Genomic DNA, 17,770 nt, shown 5'->3' on the forward strand with positions numbered 1-17,770 from the left:
TGTTGAAGACCATCCATGACTATAAATAAGCAAACAAAATCCATCCTTGCCATTGGAGAAAACGTATCACCATAGTCTAAACCAAAAATTTGTTTGTAACATTTGGCTACAAGACGAGTTTATAACTCCCTATGACACTCCTAACTCTTCCCTAGGTTCAAGAACTAGTAAGAACATATTGCTTCAAATATTCCAACTAAGAGAAACATGGTCTTGAACACCAAGGGAGAGGTAGAGAATGAGCAGTCTTCCGGTTCATCCCCCAAAAGTACTTCTTCAGACACTTCTTCCTCTTTTTCAAGTCAGGATGAACTAAAGCTTAATGAAGGATGCTTGTTGGTGGTTAGGCGCATCTTGGGCCAAGTCCCAAAAGAAGTTGACTCTCAAAGAGAAAATATTTTTCACTCAAGATGCCTAATCAACAACAAGTTTTGCTCCCTCATAATTGATAATGGAAGTTGTGTCAATGTTCCTAGCACAAGGGTTGTGGACAAGCTTGGCTTGAAAACCATCCCTTATGCTAAGCCTTATAAGCTTTCTTGGCTTAGTGAGGAAGGAGAAATAAAAGTTGAAAAGCAAGTCCTCATCAACTTTTCCATTAGAAGTTATAAGGATGAGGTTTTGATACTTTATCTTAGTGAATCTTCCCCCTTCTTCCAAAAGTTTCAGTCTACATGTCCTTAAGACTTGTCTTTAATCTTACATGAGTTCCAAGATGTTTTCCACTTGTAACCCTTTCTAACTTTTCCAAGACATTTGAAATTGAGTGTGTTGCATCAAATGTAGATATTGGGGTTGTGCTTCTCCAAGAGGGACACCCCATAGCCTATTTTAGTGGGAAGCTTAAGCGTAGTCACATCAACTACTCCACTTATGACAAAGAGCTTTATGCTCTTATGAGAACTTTCCAAACTTGGCAACATTTTTTCCTAAGATTTTGTGATCCATAGTGATCATGAATTCCTAAAGTTTTTGAAAAGCCAAGAAAGTTGAACAAGAGACATGCAAGGTAGGTAGAGTTTCTTGAACAATTCCCCTATGTGATTAAGCACAAATAAGGGAAGGCCAACATAGTGTCGAATGCACTTTCAAGAAGGCATTCCTTTTTTTCCATGCTTGAAACCAAGTTTCTTAACTTTGATCACATTAAGAATTATATGCTAAAGATTATGACTTCTCCATTTTTAGTGAATCCGACCTAGGGTCCAACAAAGAATTTTATTTCCTCAATCAATACCTTCTCAAAAGTAAGATGCTTTGTATACCCCAAGGTTCTTTAAGAGCATCATTCATAAGAGAGGCACATGAGGGAGGTTTCATGGGACATTTTAGGGCCAACAAGACTTTGGAAGTCTTGAAAGAACACTTCTATTAGCCTCACATGAGAAAACATGTAGATAAGCATTGCAAAAATTGCATAGCATGCTTGAAAGCAAAGTCGAGAGTCCAACCTCATTGTCTTTACACTTCTTTGCCCATCCTTTCCATGCCCTGGGTTGACATTTCAATGGATTTTGTTTCCGGGCTTCCAAGGACAAAAAATGGTTGGGATTCCATCTTTGTGGTAATGGATATATTTCAAAAACTGGCTCATTTTATACCATGCCACAAAGTTGATGATGGAACTTATATTGCAAATCTCTTTTTTAAGGAAGTTGTGTCATCCTTAGAACTATTGTGAGTGATAGCGACACTAAGTTCTTAAGCCATTTTTAGAAGACATTGTGGGAGAGGCTTGGAACCAAACTTCTATTTTCTACAACTTGTCACCCTAAAGTGATGGCCAAACCAAGGTGGTTAATAGAACTTTGAGCCAAATGTTGAGATGCATGATAGTCCAAAATATTAGAGAATGAGAGGAACTTTTTCCTCACATTGAGTTTGCATACAATAGGGTGGTGCACTCCACTACTTCCCACTCTCCTTTTGAGGTTGTTTATGGGTTCAGTCCCTTAACCCTCCTAGATCTTCTTCCCCTCCTCACTCATGAGGCATGAACTTCCCAAGATGGGAAAACAAAAGCTAAGATGATCCAAGACTTGCAAGCGCAAGTCAAGGAAACCATTGAGAAAAAGGTGAGGAAACATCAAGAGGTTGGTAACAAAGGGAGAAAGGAAGTCATCTTCAAGGACAGAGATTGTGTTTGGCTTCATTTGAAAAAGGAAAGGTTTCCTATTCAAAGGAAGTCCAAGCTTCTCCCAAGAGGGGATGACCCTTTCCAAATCATTAGGAAGATCAACAATATTACCTATGAGTTAGTTTTACCATGTTGTTATAACATGAGTAACTCATTTAGTGTATGTGATCCTTCTCCTTTTGAAGTAGGGTATAAGAAGGGGATGATGATGAAGGCTTGACCACACAAAATGCAATGGAAGCTCTCCCAAGAAGGATCACAAGGAGCATGTCTAGATAGGAGACTTCTAGTCTTTCGCCTATATCCTTATTTTGCATTTCATTATGTTGATTTTCCTAAGTTGATTTAGTTGACTCAAGCTTATTTGACTTGTTGATATTTGACTAGGTTTGACCTGTTGACTAGAGTTGACTTGACTTAAGCCAACATGTTAATCTATGTTTATGTGTTTTGTAGGTTTAATTAGGTTAAAAAGGCTTGAATAGGTGTAAAGTGGAGATGACATGGAGCTTATGTGGAAGAGAGAGTAAAGTATAAAGTAAAAGGAATAAAACAAATGTACCTTTGAAACTTTTGTCTCCTTTTCACCTTTGGTAATTTTTAGCCTTTTGTAGAGACGTTCATTGTCTTGCCCTAGAATCACCTTAGTGTTTCCCACCACCCTTTAGTTTGTGCCATTCTTAGAAGATGCTTATAGAAAGTAGGGTTTGGTAATTTCTTAGATAACCTTTTGTACTTTTGTTTATTTCATAAAGGCCCCTAGAATTAATATAGAGGTGTTCATAAGCTTGTGAAAGGGTTGATCATTTTGAGTTTATACACTATATGTTTCAACAAAAATTGTGAGGCCTTTCTCCAAGGGGTGAAAGCTCTCATTTTCCTTACCTTGCTTAGCAAGTGGCGACTCCATCACTCATATCTAGGAAAGAGTTGGTCATTTGGTCCTCACCTAAGAGTGGTGTGCTTCCTCTTCACTATTTCCATCTTCTATTGCTTCCATTTTGTTATTATTTTCCTTTATTTCAATTTGACTTTGATATTACCTTATCATTTTATTTTGTTTCTTAATTCAAACCATCACTCTCCTTCTCTAGAATCTTTAGAAGTGAACCTTCACATATAGATATCTTATTATCTTAATGTTCAGTGGTGACCTTCTCTAGGTTTTCTTAAGAACTCAAACACCATATTTCATAAAAGCTATAATGAACCTACATCAAAAGAGAATATAATGGGATAAGGGATGGAATGAGGCACGCCACTTGGTCTATTAGGCCATCCAAATAATTTGTGGTTGCCACCACTTCAGTCAAGGTTACAAATAAGACTAGGAGTAGAACACTCTCACAAGAACAAAGCTCACAAATGCACACAACGATGTCTTTAAATTAACATTAATTAACCTTTTACATATGGTGGGGAGGCCTTCTTAAATAGACAACGAGAAGGGCCTCCTAGCAATTACACAAAGATGGGAAGGACAACATAGAAAAAAGAGAAGGGCAATCTAACTAATACAAAAAGAATCTATAGAAAAAAACATTTAGATTTTGATGGATGACTTCTCTTTTTCTGAATCATCATTTGATTAATGTCTAGAGAATCACAACACAATTATAACATGTTGTGTAAACACCAATTTGGTTCTTAATTGGAAAAAAATGTCACTTCATGGTGAAAGAAGCAATTTTGCTTGGACATAAGATCTCTAAAAAAGGCATTGAGGTTGATCCAACAAAAATGGACTTCATGCAAAACTTAGCATCAAAAGTTTCTTGGGACGTGTTGGATTCTACAAATGCTTCATACAATGAGATAGTTGTGAGGAAATTCAACGCTAATATTTATCCATTGAAGATTTATGATAAGGATAAAATTTCTTAGGTGAGAGGAAGATGAATCAACTATGATAGCAATGCTATGAAGGAGTACCTACAAATTTCTAGAATATATATATATATATATATATATATATATATATATATAATTGATGAGGATATAGAGGGAAAAATTTCAAGCCATGATGAAGAATGTCACGCCTAAGCAGATAGTTGCACAACTATATGTAGCTAATAATTTAGGTCACATTCCTCTTCTCAAATGTGACACCAAACTCACATGTCTCATGGATAACTATGGACACGACCTAATTAATCTGTTACATCATGAAGATGCTATATGATGGATGTGGGTGACATTATTATAGAGGAGATTCATAAGATAATCATCTCCCATCCTATAACGAAAGGCACAACTAAGCTTCTACGGTTTTCAAGTTTGATCACTAGCTTATGTAAGATGTAAGGAGTCTCATCCCTCAACATACACTCAAAAAGCTGAGGCTCACCTTCAGTAAGTCCTACATACAAGCTAATTGCACAAAATACCTTAATGGTGTGTTTGAATGTGGTAGTTTAAGAGAGTAATTCATTTATTTGGAGAATTTGAAATTCTTTCAAGAAAAAATATATATTTGGATAAGGAAATTAAAAGGAAATTGAAATTGAGGAATTTTAAGAAGTTATTTCAAATAACTAAAATAGTAGAATTTGAAATTCACTAAAAAAAAAGAAAATTGAAACTCGTAAGTTAAGAAATTGCTCATTGGTTAGGGCAAAAAAAGTTCACATGTCCAAAATGTCGAGTCATGTTAGGCAGAAAGTCGAGACGAGTCAGTTCGAGTTAAAGGTCTAGCCAGGCCGAAGGTCGAGTCGGGTCGGCCAAATTTGAAGGTCGAGCCAGGCTGAACCAGGCCGAAGGTCGGGCCTGGTCAAAGGCCGAACGGGCTAGGCCAAACATTGAGCCAGGTCAAAAGTCGAGTTGAGTTAGCTAAAGAAGAAAGTCGAGCCAAGTCGGCCCGGGACAAAGGTCAATTCGATTTAGCTTGAACCGAAAATCAAGCCGATTCGACCTAGACCGTAGGTCAAGCCGGGCTGGCCAAGGCCCCAAGTCGAGTTGGGCTGGTCTAAGCCGAAGGTCGAGCCATTTCAGGTCGAAAATCAAGCCAGACCAAGTAGGGCAAAAGGTCGAGCCAAGCCAAAAGGCGAACCGAGTTAGACTATGCTAAAGGTCGGGACTAGGCGACCTTAGCCAAAAGTTGAGACGAGACGACTTAAGTCGAAGGTCGAGTCAAGTTGGTCTGGATAAAAGGTCGAGTCAGGTCGGTCTAGGTCGAAGGTTGACCCGGGATGAAGGTAAACACGAGTCAGCTCGGGACGAAAGTCGAGAAGGGTCGGTCCGAGCCGAAGGTCTATTTGAGTTGGCCTAGACATAAAGATTAAAGTAATCTACTCTAGTTGAAGGTTGAGTCGTGTCCACTCGAGCCGAATCGTTTGAGGACAAATCGATTCAAATTATGTCGATGTTGAATTGATCTGAATCAACCTAGGTTGAACCAACTAAAGTCGAATCTCTCGGGTCGACTTGAACCAAAGGTCAAGACGAGTAATACCAAATTTAGAGCTGTCAAAATGAGTTGAAACCCACGAGCCAACCCGACTCACCACGGGTTCGGGTCGGGTTAGGTTGAAATTTTTTTACAAATTTTAATACGGGTTAATTTTTGACCCGACTCATCTAAAACTCGGCTCATCCAGGTTGAACCCGTGGTGAGCCGGGTTGGCTCACCAACCCGCAGATAAAAGGGTACACAAGAGTTTTTTTTAGCCAACACATAAATAATTTGTATTTTTTTATTTTGGTTTGTATTTGGATTGTATTAAAGTTTATTTAGATTTTAATTAGAATTATAATTTAGTTTTGATTCAAAAAATAAATAAAAAAAATAATTTTTTTTTAATTAAGTGAACCCGTGAATCAACCCGTTTAACCCACCAACCCGTGGTGGACCGGACCGGGTTCAAATTTTTTTAGCTCGCTAAGAAGTGAGCCGGGTTGGATTGGTTCACTATATCATCAACCCGTGATGGGTTGAGCTGGGTCGAGTCGGATTACCCGTTTTAATAGCTCTAACCGAATTAAAGATCAAACTAAATTAAGTCAAACCCAAAAATGAAATTGAAATATAAAATATTTCAATTACATAATTCAAACTAATTATTCAAAAATAACGAGAATTCAATTATAAGTAATTTAAATATCAAATATTTCAATTTCTTAAAATTATCAACATCCTTATCCAAATATAAGGTAAAGTTAATTCCCATACACTTTATAATCATTTAAAATTTATAATGTCATATAACAATATTAAATTATATATATATATATATAAATAAAAGGCGTTCTTTTATTCTGATAAAAGACATATTAATTTGTTAATTATTTTAGAAGATCTATTTTATTTAAAATATTATATTTCAAAAATTATTAAAAAGATATTTAAAATATACTTTAACATTTAAATATGTGATAATATATATATATATATATATATATATATTATCTTAAATACCTTCTTAATAATTCTTTGAATATTTCTTTGAATATCATTTGAATATATATATTCAAATATGTATTTTGAATATCTCTTTAATAATTCTTTGAAATATAATATTTTAAATAAAATAGATCTTCTAAAATAATTAACAAATCAATATATCAAAATAAAAGAAAACCATATATATATATATATATATATATATATATATATATAATATTATTATATCTTTTAAGGTTTTATAGTGAAAGAGGGAAAGAGAAAAAGTTAAAGTGAAAACTAAATATTAAGTTTATTAGATTATATAATAAATTATAAGTATTTTAAAAATGTAAATCAATATATATATATATATATATATATTTATTTATTGAATTTTAAAAATTTATATACATATTCATATTCATTAAAGACAAATTCACATAAAAAAAAATATAACCCACTTTTGTTTTATACAAAAAGTTAATAAAAATAAAAAGTATTTTTTATTAAAAAATAAATAATTTGCATAGTTTTTTTATAAGTTGTTAGCAGTTATTAAAAATATAAAATTTAAAAATTTAAACAAATGGTCACTTAGACGATAATGTTGATAAAATAATTCTTTTAATTTAAAAAATTATTTATAGAGTAAATTGGAAAAATATATGTGCACATCAAAAAAGAAAATCTTCAAATAATTTAAGAAAATTATTTAAAAGACAAAATTGAAAAAAAATATAAACAATTAAAAAATAATGTATTTTAAAAAAAATCAAATACTAGACATATTATACTCATTTAAATTCAAAGACAATTTCACATAAAGAATATTATCACTTCTTTTATAGCAAAAGTTAGTTAAACTATAAAATACTTTTTATTAAAAATAATTATAAAAATAAGTCATTTACATTTATAGTTTTTTTATAAGTTGTCATTAGTTATTAAAAATAGAAATTTAAATAAATAGTTACTTAAAAGATAATATTGATAAAATAGATATTTAATTCAAAAATATTATTTGAAAAGTAAAATTAAAAAATAAATGTAGATAAAAGGGATAGATGTATTTATAGATATAAAGATATATATATATATATATATATATAGATATGGATATAGGAAAGAGAAATTTGCATTTATATTTATAAATATCTATGATAATGCACAAAGTTAAAATACTAAATATACTAACTATTGAAAAAAATTAAATAATATATATTTCAACGTAATTTAAACTATCGGTTAATACAAAATACTTTTTACTAGTTTTTAAAATAATTTTTATAAAAATCAACACTAATTTAATGAAATGATTTGAATAAACATTACATTATATACTATTTATTTATATTAAAATTATTTGTCAGTTTAATAGATATTAACAATCATGTAAATTTTGTTAGAATGCACATATAAATAAATCTGTCCATAACTGCTGTTTATAAAATATTTATCGATTAGTCGTATTCCGGTTCCGGTTTTAGGGTTCTTCTACACAAACAAAAAAAAATTCTGAAATAAATCTCAATCTATATCTCCTTTGTATTTGTAGGGTTCCCCAGTCTCTTCCTCTTTTTCTTTTATCTTCTTCCTCCTATTTTTCTCCTTGGCTTTGATCCAAATTATAATCCTTTTTCATGCGCTCAATTGCTTGCACGGATATTCTTCTTCTTCGTTTTTCCCTTTTTCTTCGGGTTAAGTTTCAAGTTTTACTGAGAAAGATATAGTGTTTAAAGTTTCAATCTTTTCTGTATTGGATTCTCTTTTCTCTTTGAATATTTTGGTTTTTCTTTCTGGGTTTTGTTTTCGCTTTCTTTTCATGGTGGATATGGATGGGTTTGGAACTGGGGGTGATGTTGGGGGAGTTCCCAACACAGAGGATCTTAGGCAACTGGGGAATGTTTCCACAGGTTTGCTTCATCTTCCTGGATTCAATTTATTTTCTATCTTAACCTTATCTTGATGGGTGTTTGTCCGTGTTTTTTTTTTTATTCAGTTTGTTCATTTAGATCTGGTCTGTTTTATCCACTAATTTGATTTGAATTTTAAGAAAAAATTGATCCAATATTACTGGTTTTTATTGTTAGGAGTTCTTTTGCATTTCTGTTTGTTGGTTGTTATCTTCAGTTCACACACAGTAGCCTTATACGCTTCAGGTTCTAAGTTCTTAGGTTCTAAGTTCTTACACGGCATGCTGAGTAGCTGAACCAAAACCTTTTGTTGATGTTATGAATTCTAGAAAGTTTAATATGCTGATTATTTCATATGAATTGGATTTTTTTGTTGCCATCTTTTGGGGTATGTTGCTGTTGACTGCTGTAGTTGATAACCGGACTGTTGGGTGACTGTGTAATGGTTCTCTATCTGTTTTACACTGGTAGTTGATCCAGGACTGTTTTTTTTGTGTGCAAATCCAGATAGTGCTGAGTCAAGAGATATTTATTTCTCCACGTGTCAATGCTTTTGTTATATGAATATTATTTTTATTTACAATTCTTCTATTTTAGTGAAAGCCTTGTTGCACTTTCAATGAATAACTCATTTCCATTAGGATTATTATGACGATTTTTTGCAGCTTTACATTTTGAAATTGGTGTGATGTCTTACAAAGTGTCTTACAATTGTCTTACTTGTGTATCTTTTGACTTTATGCAATGCTTGGTGTCTTACATATTTAAATAATTGTTTGACATATTTGTAAACTTGACATTATGACTTGATATTATGCCATCACCCGTGCATCCTATACTTTTCATTTTAAATAGTTCTAATGGTTGAAACATTTTCCCCTATGCAGAAGGTGCTGTTTTTGATGCATCGCAATATGCATTTTTTGGTTCGGATAGTGCTGTTCAAGAAGTTGAGCTGGGAGGGTTAGAAGATGATGACGATTTGCTTGAGTCTAATGGGGAGTTCATTGTCAACAGAGAAGAGGTTAATGTCCATAATTCTTTTGACTTTAACCTCAAATTTTGTTTCCAGAATAATTTTAAATATAAAAATGTTGGCATAATCTCTGCTTCCTTCCCCACCCCTCCTAAAATCAATGGATATTGACTGGTACTCGTCATTGACTCTTAAATCGATCTGATGCTATTAGAAACTCATTCCAATTTACAGGCTGAGGATTTAAAATCTCTCTCTGATATTGATGATCTCAGTACTACATTTTGGAAGGTAAGGCTGTTAAATTATGAAATATGATTCTCTCCTGGAGTGGTTTGTATTTTTATTAGATAATTAACTAAAATATTGTCATGATGATATTATCAAATTTGCTGCATTCATTAAAGAATTGATAAATTATTTATTTTAATATTTATATTATATTATATATGATATATGAAGTTTATCGTTGTGTAGGATATGAACAAAGTAAACCCTGTATTGATTCAAATAAGTCAGTTAAGGCTTGTGACGTACAAAGAAGTAAAAATGTTTTTTTTTTTTTTTTTTATGTTATTGATATTTCTGAACCTTTATTTTAGGTCATAGTTCGGCTTCATTTGTTTTTTATTTTTATTTTTATTTTTATTTCTCAATGTTCCTGTGACAAAAAGGTTAAGCAAGAAATTGATTTGGTCCTGTTTCTCAATGTTCTCATTTGATGTGCTAGAATTTTGATTGACTATGAAAAATAATTTTGTTTCAAATTAGTTTAAGGTATCAAGCTAGAAGCTTGATCTTTTTGCGTACTCTATTTCATTTTAGTGATCCTATGCTTGTTGACCATCCTAGTACTAGAGAGTTGGAAGTTTGACAAGTGGGAATGGTGGTTTCTTTCTAGATTTTTTTTTTTGTATGTTAAAATGAGCAATAATCCATGTTTTTCTAATACCAAATCCACTAGCGTTTCATATTATTAGCAATGTCCTTGAGATTAGTGTTAGCTGCTTCTAATAACAAATAATAAGTTGATCACTTGAAGAAATAATCAATATAGATACTTCGTATAGAATCTTGCATCGTTTTCAGGCACTGCTAAAGTGTGATAGAATCATGCAGGATGGAAAAAGGAAAGCAATAATACCTGGTTAGATATATTCGAGATAACAACCTAGAATGTTGCTTAGAAAGTTCCACAATGAAGCAAAAAGGAAATTCGATAGTATTAGGAGATGAGTACGTGTGTGGTGAGGGGGAGATTATGAAAGTGGAAGGAAAAGTGAAGATGAAAATGTACCCTATTCTTAGTCGTTAAAGTGGCTGCTCACTTTAATTTCCATTTGTCATTATGAGTTTTCCTACTGCTCACTTTAATTTCGATTGTCATTATCCGTTTTCCTCATTTGGCCTGTGGATGTAGGTCTCTCTAGGTTGTACCCCATCAAATTCTTGTATGTATTATTTTTCTCATCTTTATTTTCTGTTTCCTTGTTTCCTTCTTGAAAAATGAGAGAAATAATTAGTAATATGCCAACATCTTTTCTGTTGTTGAATCCAAATCCTGTGGCATTCCTATGTATCAGTATTGTCTGGATCATGCAACCTTGTTCTGTTTAGAAACTTTGCAAAAAGCTTGGTGGACTGACTATTAAGATTTCCTAACCTTGGTTAAATGATTAAGTTTAGCAAGAAATACTGAACAAAATCTCCACTAGACGGGTTCGGTTGAAATTACATGTTATGCAAACATGTATGCAGGGAATTTAGACTTATGGGACTTTAGTCGTTATCTCCCACAAAAGAACGTTAGAAAAAAGAAAGTGACATTATTGGTTTAATGAAAGGCTAGCTTGATTCGTAGGATATTTCAGGCCTATTCAATTGTATTTGTTAGGTAAATTAATGACTGAACGTTAGAAAAAAGAAAGTGACATTATTGGTTTAATGAAAGGCTAGCTTGATTCGTAGGATATTTCAGGCCTATTCAATTGTATTTGTTAGGTAAATTAATGACTTCTTTCTCCAACACAACAGATAGTTTTTGATCTTTTTTTCTGTGTTTCTTTTTATGCTTAGCTTTATAATTATGTTTCTTTTATAATTTTGATAATAATACTCAAGTATGTGATCACATGTTTTGCTTTGTGCATGTTGATACGAAGATTAAGTTTTTTCTTTTTGGGTAGTTGAACAAGGTTGTAAGTGGACCAAAAAGCACAGAATATATTGGTGAACAGGGATCAAGGCAAAGTGAGTAATTGTAATGGATTTTCCATGTATTTTTTTTATCATAACTTATTGCTCCTTTTCTTCATTGATTTTAATTTTGTATTTATTTAACATTTGTAATATATTTCCATTCTATTATTTATAGCGAGGCCATCTCATTCGTGATACTTGTTTATATGAAGTGTAAGCATAAAGGTGTTAGGATTAATACTTGGAAGTTGGAATAGGTTAATTTGGAGTGGCGTTTGTTTAATTTGAAAAGTGAAAAAAAAAAGCTGATTTGAAAAGTGAAGAAAAAGCTGATTTGCTTGAGGAAATCTTACTCATGTTGTTAAAGCTGCTTGATTATCACAATGGAACTTCATATGATCTACATTTCGAAACTTTTATCTCATGAAGTAACTTTTTTGCCCTCTCCTTAGTTCATATAAGACATTGATATAGCTTGTTATTCGGTCTCTGCACTTGATCTAGAAACCACATTTTAGTCTAACTTTTCCAGAATACAATGCAGCATCTGATGGTAGACCTGGTATTGACTAGCATATCAGCCTAATACGCGTAGTATCCCTCAATTTGAGCCTTCCCTTTGTTCTCATGTAACAATCCTTGATTCAGAGCATACCTAAATATCTCATAAGTTGTACCATTACACTCTGATGATAAGAGACTGCATAAATTGACACACCACTAACTGTGGAGGAAACACCTCATCAAGTTATTATAATTATAAGGTGGTTAATTTCCTATAGACTCTGTAATAGCTTTGTTGGTTAGATACATTGGAATGTTGAGAAATATATAAAGTTTAAGTCACCATTTTTATTTCTAGTATACACCTTGAAGCTTTCATTGTCAAATGAATCATCTACATCTACCATCATTAGAGCTCTGATACCATACAAATGATACAGCATCAAAACACTCAGTAATAATATACTGTTTTGTTCTCTGGAGGATGACATTAGTGTAATGTACTGTGGAAAACTCCGTCACCAAAAGGATAATCGTTAGCATGCATATGTATTTAAAATTAAGTTATTTTTGCAATTGTGCAAGCATGCATTTGTAACCTGTAATAATATGGTCCAAGCTTTCTATGTCAATGGAAAAGAGGTGAGGGTTTTTGTTGCATGACTATTTATCATGTGGTACTCTTCTATGTAGAAAAACTTAAGAATAAAAAAAGTAGCTGGGCAAAACTTGCAAACTTGAATATGTTTAGGCTGTAGAGTTGATTCCTTTGGTCACTGAGTAATCAAATAAATAGTTTAGGTGGAGCACAGATGTTTACTGGATATGATATTTCATCAGACTATGTTGTCTGTAAAATCCAGCTCTGAAGATTGATGAATTAAGATGAGGTTTTGTGTGTCTTTGAGTTCCCAGTGACCTTACATCTTGGCTTTTAGCATTCTTGTTTCTTCTATTGTCACTGTATGCAAAAATTTCCACTTAACTGAATTATTTATTATCTTATATCTTATTCAGATTCTGCAGCTGAATGGGCACAAAAGGACGATGTTCTTAACTGGTATGAACAGAATGCTTATGATAATGAGGGTTCTCTGGATGGAAGAAGAATGTCATCGCAACCTCATTCTTCTCTTTCTCAGTTACATGAACCAAAGGCCTTGTACAGGACATCCTCATATCCTGAGCAGCCTAGGCAGCAACAACATCACCAGCTCCAACCTGGTGAAACGGCTCCCAACTGGTTTGATCAGCATATGTATGGTTCTGAGACTACTCACGATGGAAAACGGTGGTCATCACAACCACATTCCACAATTGCTCACTTACAAGAAACAAGGCCATTGCATAGAACACCTTTATATCCTGACAAGCAGCAGGAATTTCCTCACTTTTCTAGTGAGCCAATTTTGGTACCGAACTCTTCATTTACTTCTTATCCTCCACCCAGTGGTAGATCTCAGCAAGCTTCTCCAAGTCATAATACAGGGCATTTAAACATTCCTTACCATGCTATGGGAGCTCAGATGGCACTGTCACCTCAAAATCGTACTCATTTCTCCAATCCTGCGTTACAGATGAGTGGAACAAATCATGGGCCACCTTTCGGTGGAAACATGCGCCAATTTCCTAGTGGTTCCCCTCTTAATCAGATAATGCAGAATCAATTGGTAAGCCAGGCAGGGTTATATCCTGGAGATCATCCCAATATTTCCTCAGGTTTACCCATGATTAACAAGTATGATCAGATGCTGGGGCTGATGGAACTGAGGGATCAAATGCCAAAATCAGCTCAAATAGGTAGGCCGAATCTCCGGTTTACCCCTCAGGGTTTTGATACAAGTGGCCATAGAAGCAATAGTGGATGGCCTAGATTTAGATCCAAGTATATGACTACTGATGAAATTGAGAATATTCTTAGAATGCAACTTGCAGCAACACATAGCAATGATCCATATGTTGATGATTATTATCACCAAGGCTGTCTTGCAAAAAAGTCTTCTGGTGCTAAATTGAGGCACCACTTTAGTCCAGCTCAAATAAGGGAACTTCCTCTACGACCCTCTTCTAATACTGAACCACATGCTTTTCTTCAGGTTGATGCTCTAGGGAGGGTTCCATTCTCATCGATTCGTAGGCCCCGTCCTCTACTGGAAGTTGATCCTCCAAATTCCTCTAATGTAGGTAGTCCTGAGCAAAGCATTTCAGAGAAACCCCTTGAACAGGAACCAATGCTTGCAGCTAGGGTTACAATTGAAGATGGTATTTATCTTCTTCTTGATGTAGATGATATTGATCGTTTCCTACAGTTTAATCAGCTCCAAGATGGCGGTCTTCAGTTAAAACGGAAACGGCAGGGTCTTTTGGAAGGACTTGCTACCTCTCTTCAGTTAGTTGATCCACTGGGAAAGAATGGACGTACAGTTACACTTGCTGCAAAAGATGACTTTGTTTTTCTAAGGATAGTTTCTCTACCCAAGGGTAGAAAGCTTCTTGCTAGGTACCTTCAACTGCTTTTTCCTGGTGGTGATCTAATGCGGGTAGCCTGCATGGCTATCTTTCGGCACTTAAGGTTTTTATTTGGTAATCTCCCCTCTGATCCAGCTTCAGCAGACACTATTAATAACCTTGCAAAGGTTGTTTCAAGATGCATCCGTGAAATGGATCTTAGTGCAATTAGTGCTTGTCTAGCAGCTGCTGTTTGTACTTCTGATCCACCTCCCCTACGTCCCCTTGGAAGTTCAGCTGGAGACGGGGCTTCCCTTATTCTAGTATCCGTGCTTGAAAGGGCAACTGAACTTCTAACTGATCCTCATGCTGCTAGCAATTATAATATTGCAAACCGTTCACTTTGGCAGGCTACATTTGATGAATTCTTTGTCCTTCTGACCAAGTATTGTGTGAGTAAATATGATGGTGTAATGCAATCATTCCTTATACAAGGGACACCAAATATGGCTGCCATTGGTGCAGATGCTGCTAAAGCTATTAGCAAGGAAATGCCAGTTGAGCTCTTACGTGCAAGTTTACCTCACACCGATGATCACCAGAAAAAATTATTACTTGATTTTGCTCAGCGCTCTATACCTGTTGTTGGATTTAATGGTAATTCTGGGGGCCATGGTCACCATGTGAACTCGGAGTCAGTGCTGAGTTAATTCGATAATTGAACACATTCATCTGAGGAGCTGTTCAATGACAAAATTTCATAGGGACAACATTGTGTTCTATTTACTTTGGAGCAGTCTCATGGGGAAGGATCTGGTGCATATTGCGGTAATGCCATGTAGCATTGTGATAAATTTACAATCAGGCCTTTTGTGTATTATGATAGACTTGGCTTGATTTGTTCCTCTTGTCTTGCCTTTTTTTTTTTGTTTTGACAGGGGAGCTTATTGTTGCTCGGTTTGTGGTTTCTCTAGAGCACAGTAGTGGGTAGTATGTCAAGTTTTAGGTGTTTAAGTTGGATTCCCATGTTTCTTTATTATTACATCATTCAGGCATGGGATTGTGGTTGTGTTCATACTCCTTATCTACCTTTATATAGACGTCACATGTCCAAATTGAAGTAGCATTATGGGATGGACCAATTATAACCGGTCGAAAAAGGTGGCGTTGGCATTCCTAAGAATAAATTATGTTAACCTTGTTTCTTGGTTTCAGTTTCCTCTCCTTTTCCATTGCTGTAGACTGTAGTTTTGTATCATCATATAGTTTGCTGTTGCGTTTGCGGCTAAGCAATACATGGAATATTTGAATCGTTCAAGTAATGCACTTGTCTTTTCCAAGATGTTATGATTGGTTCTGTAATCTCATTGGTAAATTTTCCCGTATTGATTTATTTATCATTTCTTTCGTACTTCATCAAAACCACTAACTGTAAAGTTACTATAAACGGTTCAAGATCAATTTGGTTCATAATTGATCCATTTAAACAAATTGCAGCGCTTGGTTAAGAACCAAATTCCTCTAAATTGGCTTAGTCGGATTTGAATTTTATTTCTTACACATCTCCCAAATGAACTAGTCGGCATTTTACTTAACACTTGATTTGAAATATAGGACTCGTGGATTATAAAATTGTTCTGATTTAAAGAATAAATGGTTTCAAATTGAACATTCAAGTGTATATTTTACCGGTTAAAGTTAAAATGTTTCAAAATTCTTTCTTGGATTCTTTACGAGAAAATCTTAGGTGTTGGAAAATTTATTCATGTGAAGTAAAAAAATACCAATTGTTAGAATATCTACTAAATATAAGTAGTTGTTAAATAGGTATTTAATGTCGGTGATTAACATCTTTACTTATGAGTTGTTAGCATTAAATACTTAGATATTTCTAATGTATTTTCCCCTATAAATAACAAAGATAAGTTTGGGAAATATTCAATTTCTTAAGTTATATATATTTTTTTTAAGTTTAAGTTGTTATTAGGGCAGATTGTTTTCGCTTTGTTAGTTATGTGGTTTTCTATTGTTGTTCAATATTATATGTTGTTGTCATCTGTTTGTTGGTAATTGTTTATTGTCAGCTATGTATGTTGTCCTCTGACCATCAATGTCAGCTATTGGTAACCTTTTTGTAACCATATCATCTTTGAGTCTTGTCCACCAAGTTGGCATTGGTTGTGAAATATAGATTGTTGTTGTAATTTTGATTGTTCGTGAATTAATATGTCTACCTTTTCTCAAAGTGAATACAAACGTACTGATGTTCTTTTTGTAGGAGAGCTGGCCACACTCGAGATAAATGCTTCTCTTTACATGATTTTTTTAGCAGGATAACGAAACAACATATTTCTTATGAAGAATAATATTAAGAATATCTCAATTGATTTAAACTAGTTTATCAAAAGCTTGCAATGAAGCACGACCTTAAACTAGTTTATCAAAAGCTTGCATTTCTCAAACCTTAAAGTTCATGGATAATTGACTTAAGTGTTTCCATTTAAATTTTTGTTAATGTTTTATTACTTTCTTCCATTTCTCATTCTAAAATTCCTTAAGTTATTACTTTAACCAATAGATCTAAAGTCATTTCTTAAGGAGTTGGTCAAATCTCCTTTTCCATCTTTGAACCTAAAACATGTTCCTTGTTGTCCTTAATTGTCCTTTTAACTTAATTTTCTTAAGTCACTTAACTGAATTTTTAAATTTCTTTACAACCTTTGATGCAAATCTTTTGTTATTCAAGAGCATAGTATAGGTTGATTAATTGGTGAAGAACATGAATTTAGGGGATTCTATTATCTAGGCATAGACCATCAATGTTTAGCATTCCCATCTCTTAACCTAAGCTTTTATATGATCATTTGAGTCATTTATATTTATCAAAATTAAAAAGGAAGATTCCAAAACTTTGCAAACTCCAAGTCTTAAAATGTGAGTCATGTTAATTAAGAAAACATATTTGGTCTCCTTTTCCAGAAAAAAAAAAAAAAAACTAAATCAAGGTGTAACTTTGTCTTTTATGTAATTCATTCTTATATTTGAAGTCCAAGTTGGATTTCATCCTTTAGGTTTGTTATTTAGTCACTTATTAATGAATATTCTCATTGTACTTTAATTTATTTAATGAAAGATTGACTTGAATTTTTAACTAGAGGAGTCAGAGTCAACCTAGCTTACACGGGTTGGCTCACTACGGGTTGAGCTAAAAA

At 33.7% G+C, this 17,770-nt stretch overlaps 1 protein-coding gene across 4 annotated transcripts; it reads left to right on the top strand.

Annotated features, from left to right (window-relative positions):
• Positions 1-7,979: 7,979 nt before the first annotated feature.
• LOC114193179 (protein PAT1 homolog) lies at positions 7,980-15,900 on the top strand. 4 transcript variants are annotated; one of them, XR_003606235.1, is made up of 6 exons: positions 7,980-8,431; positions 9,319-9,455; positions 9,642-9,698; positions 11,594-11,657; positions 13,128-15,386; positions 15,497-15,900. XR_003606235.1 is itself a non-coding variant. In XM_028082906.1 (5 exons), exon 5 carries the CDS (start codon positions 13,220-13,222, stop codon positions 15,266-15,268), a length of 2,049 nt encoding a protein of 682 aa, XP_027938707.1. In that variant the 5' UTR covers positions 7,980-8,431; positions 9,319-9,455; positions 9,642-9,698; positions 11,570-11,657; positions 13,128-13,219; the 3' UTR covers positions 15,269-15,900. The 4 variants fall into 4 exon arrangements, 3 of the variants coding, with proteins under 3 accessions (XP_027938707.1, XP_027938697.1, XP_027938715.1); XM_028082906.1 differs by having other exon boundaries at positions 11,570-11,657; positions 13,128-15,900; XM_028082896.1 differs by having other exon boundaries at positions 13,128-15,900.
• Positions 15,901-17,770: the final 1,870 nt, after the last annotated feature.

Source organism: Vigna unguiculata, chromosome 1 (genome assembly GCF_004118075.2).
Source record: "Vigna unguiculata cultivar IT97K-499-35 chromosome 1, ASM411807v1, whole genome shotgun sequence".
Taxonomy (NCBI): domain Eukaryota; kingdom Viridiplantae; phylum Streptophyta; class Magnoliopsida; order Fabales; family Fabaceae; genus Vigna; species Vigna unguiculata.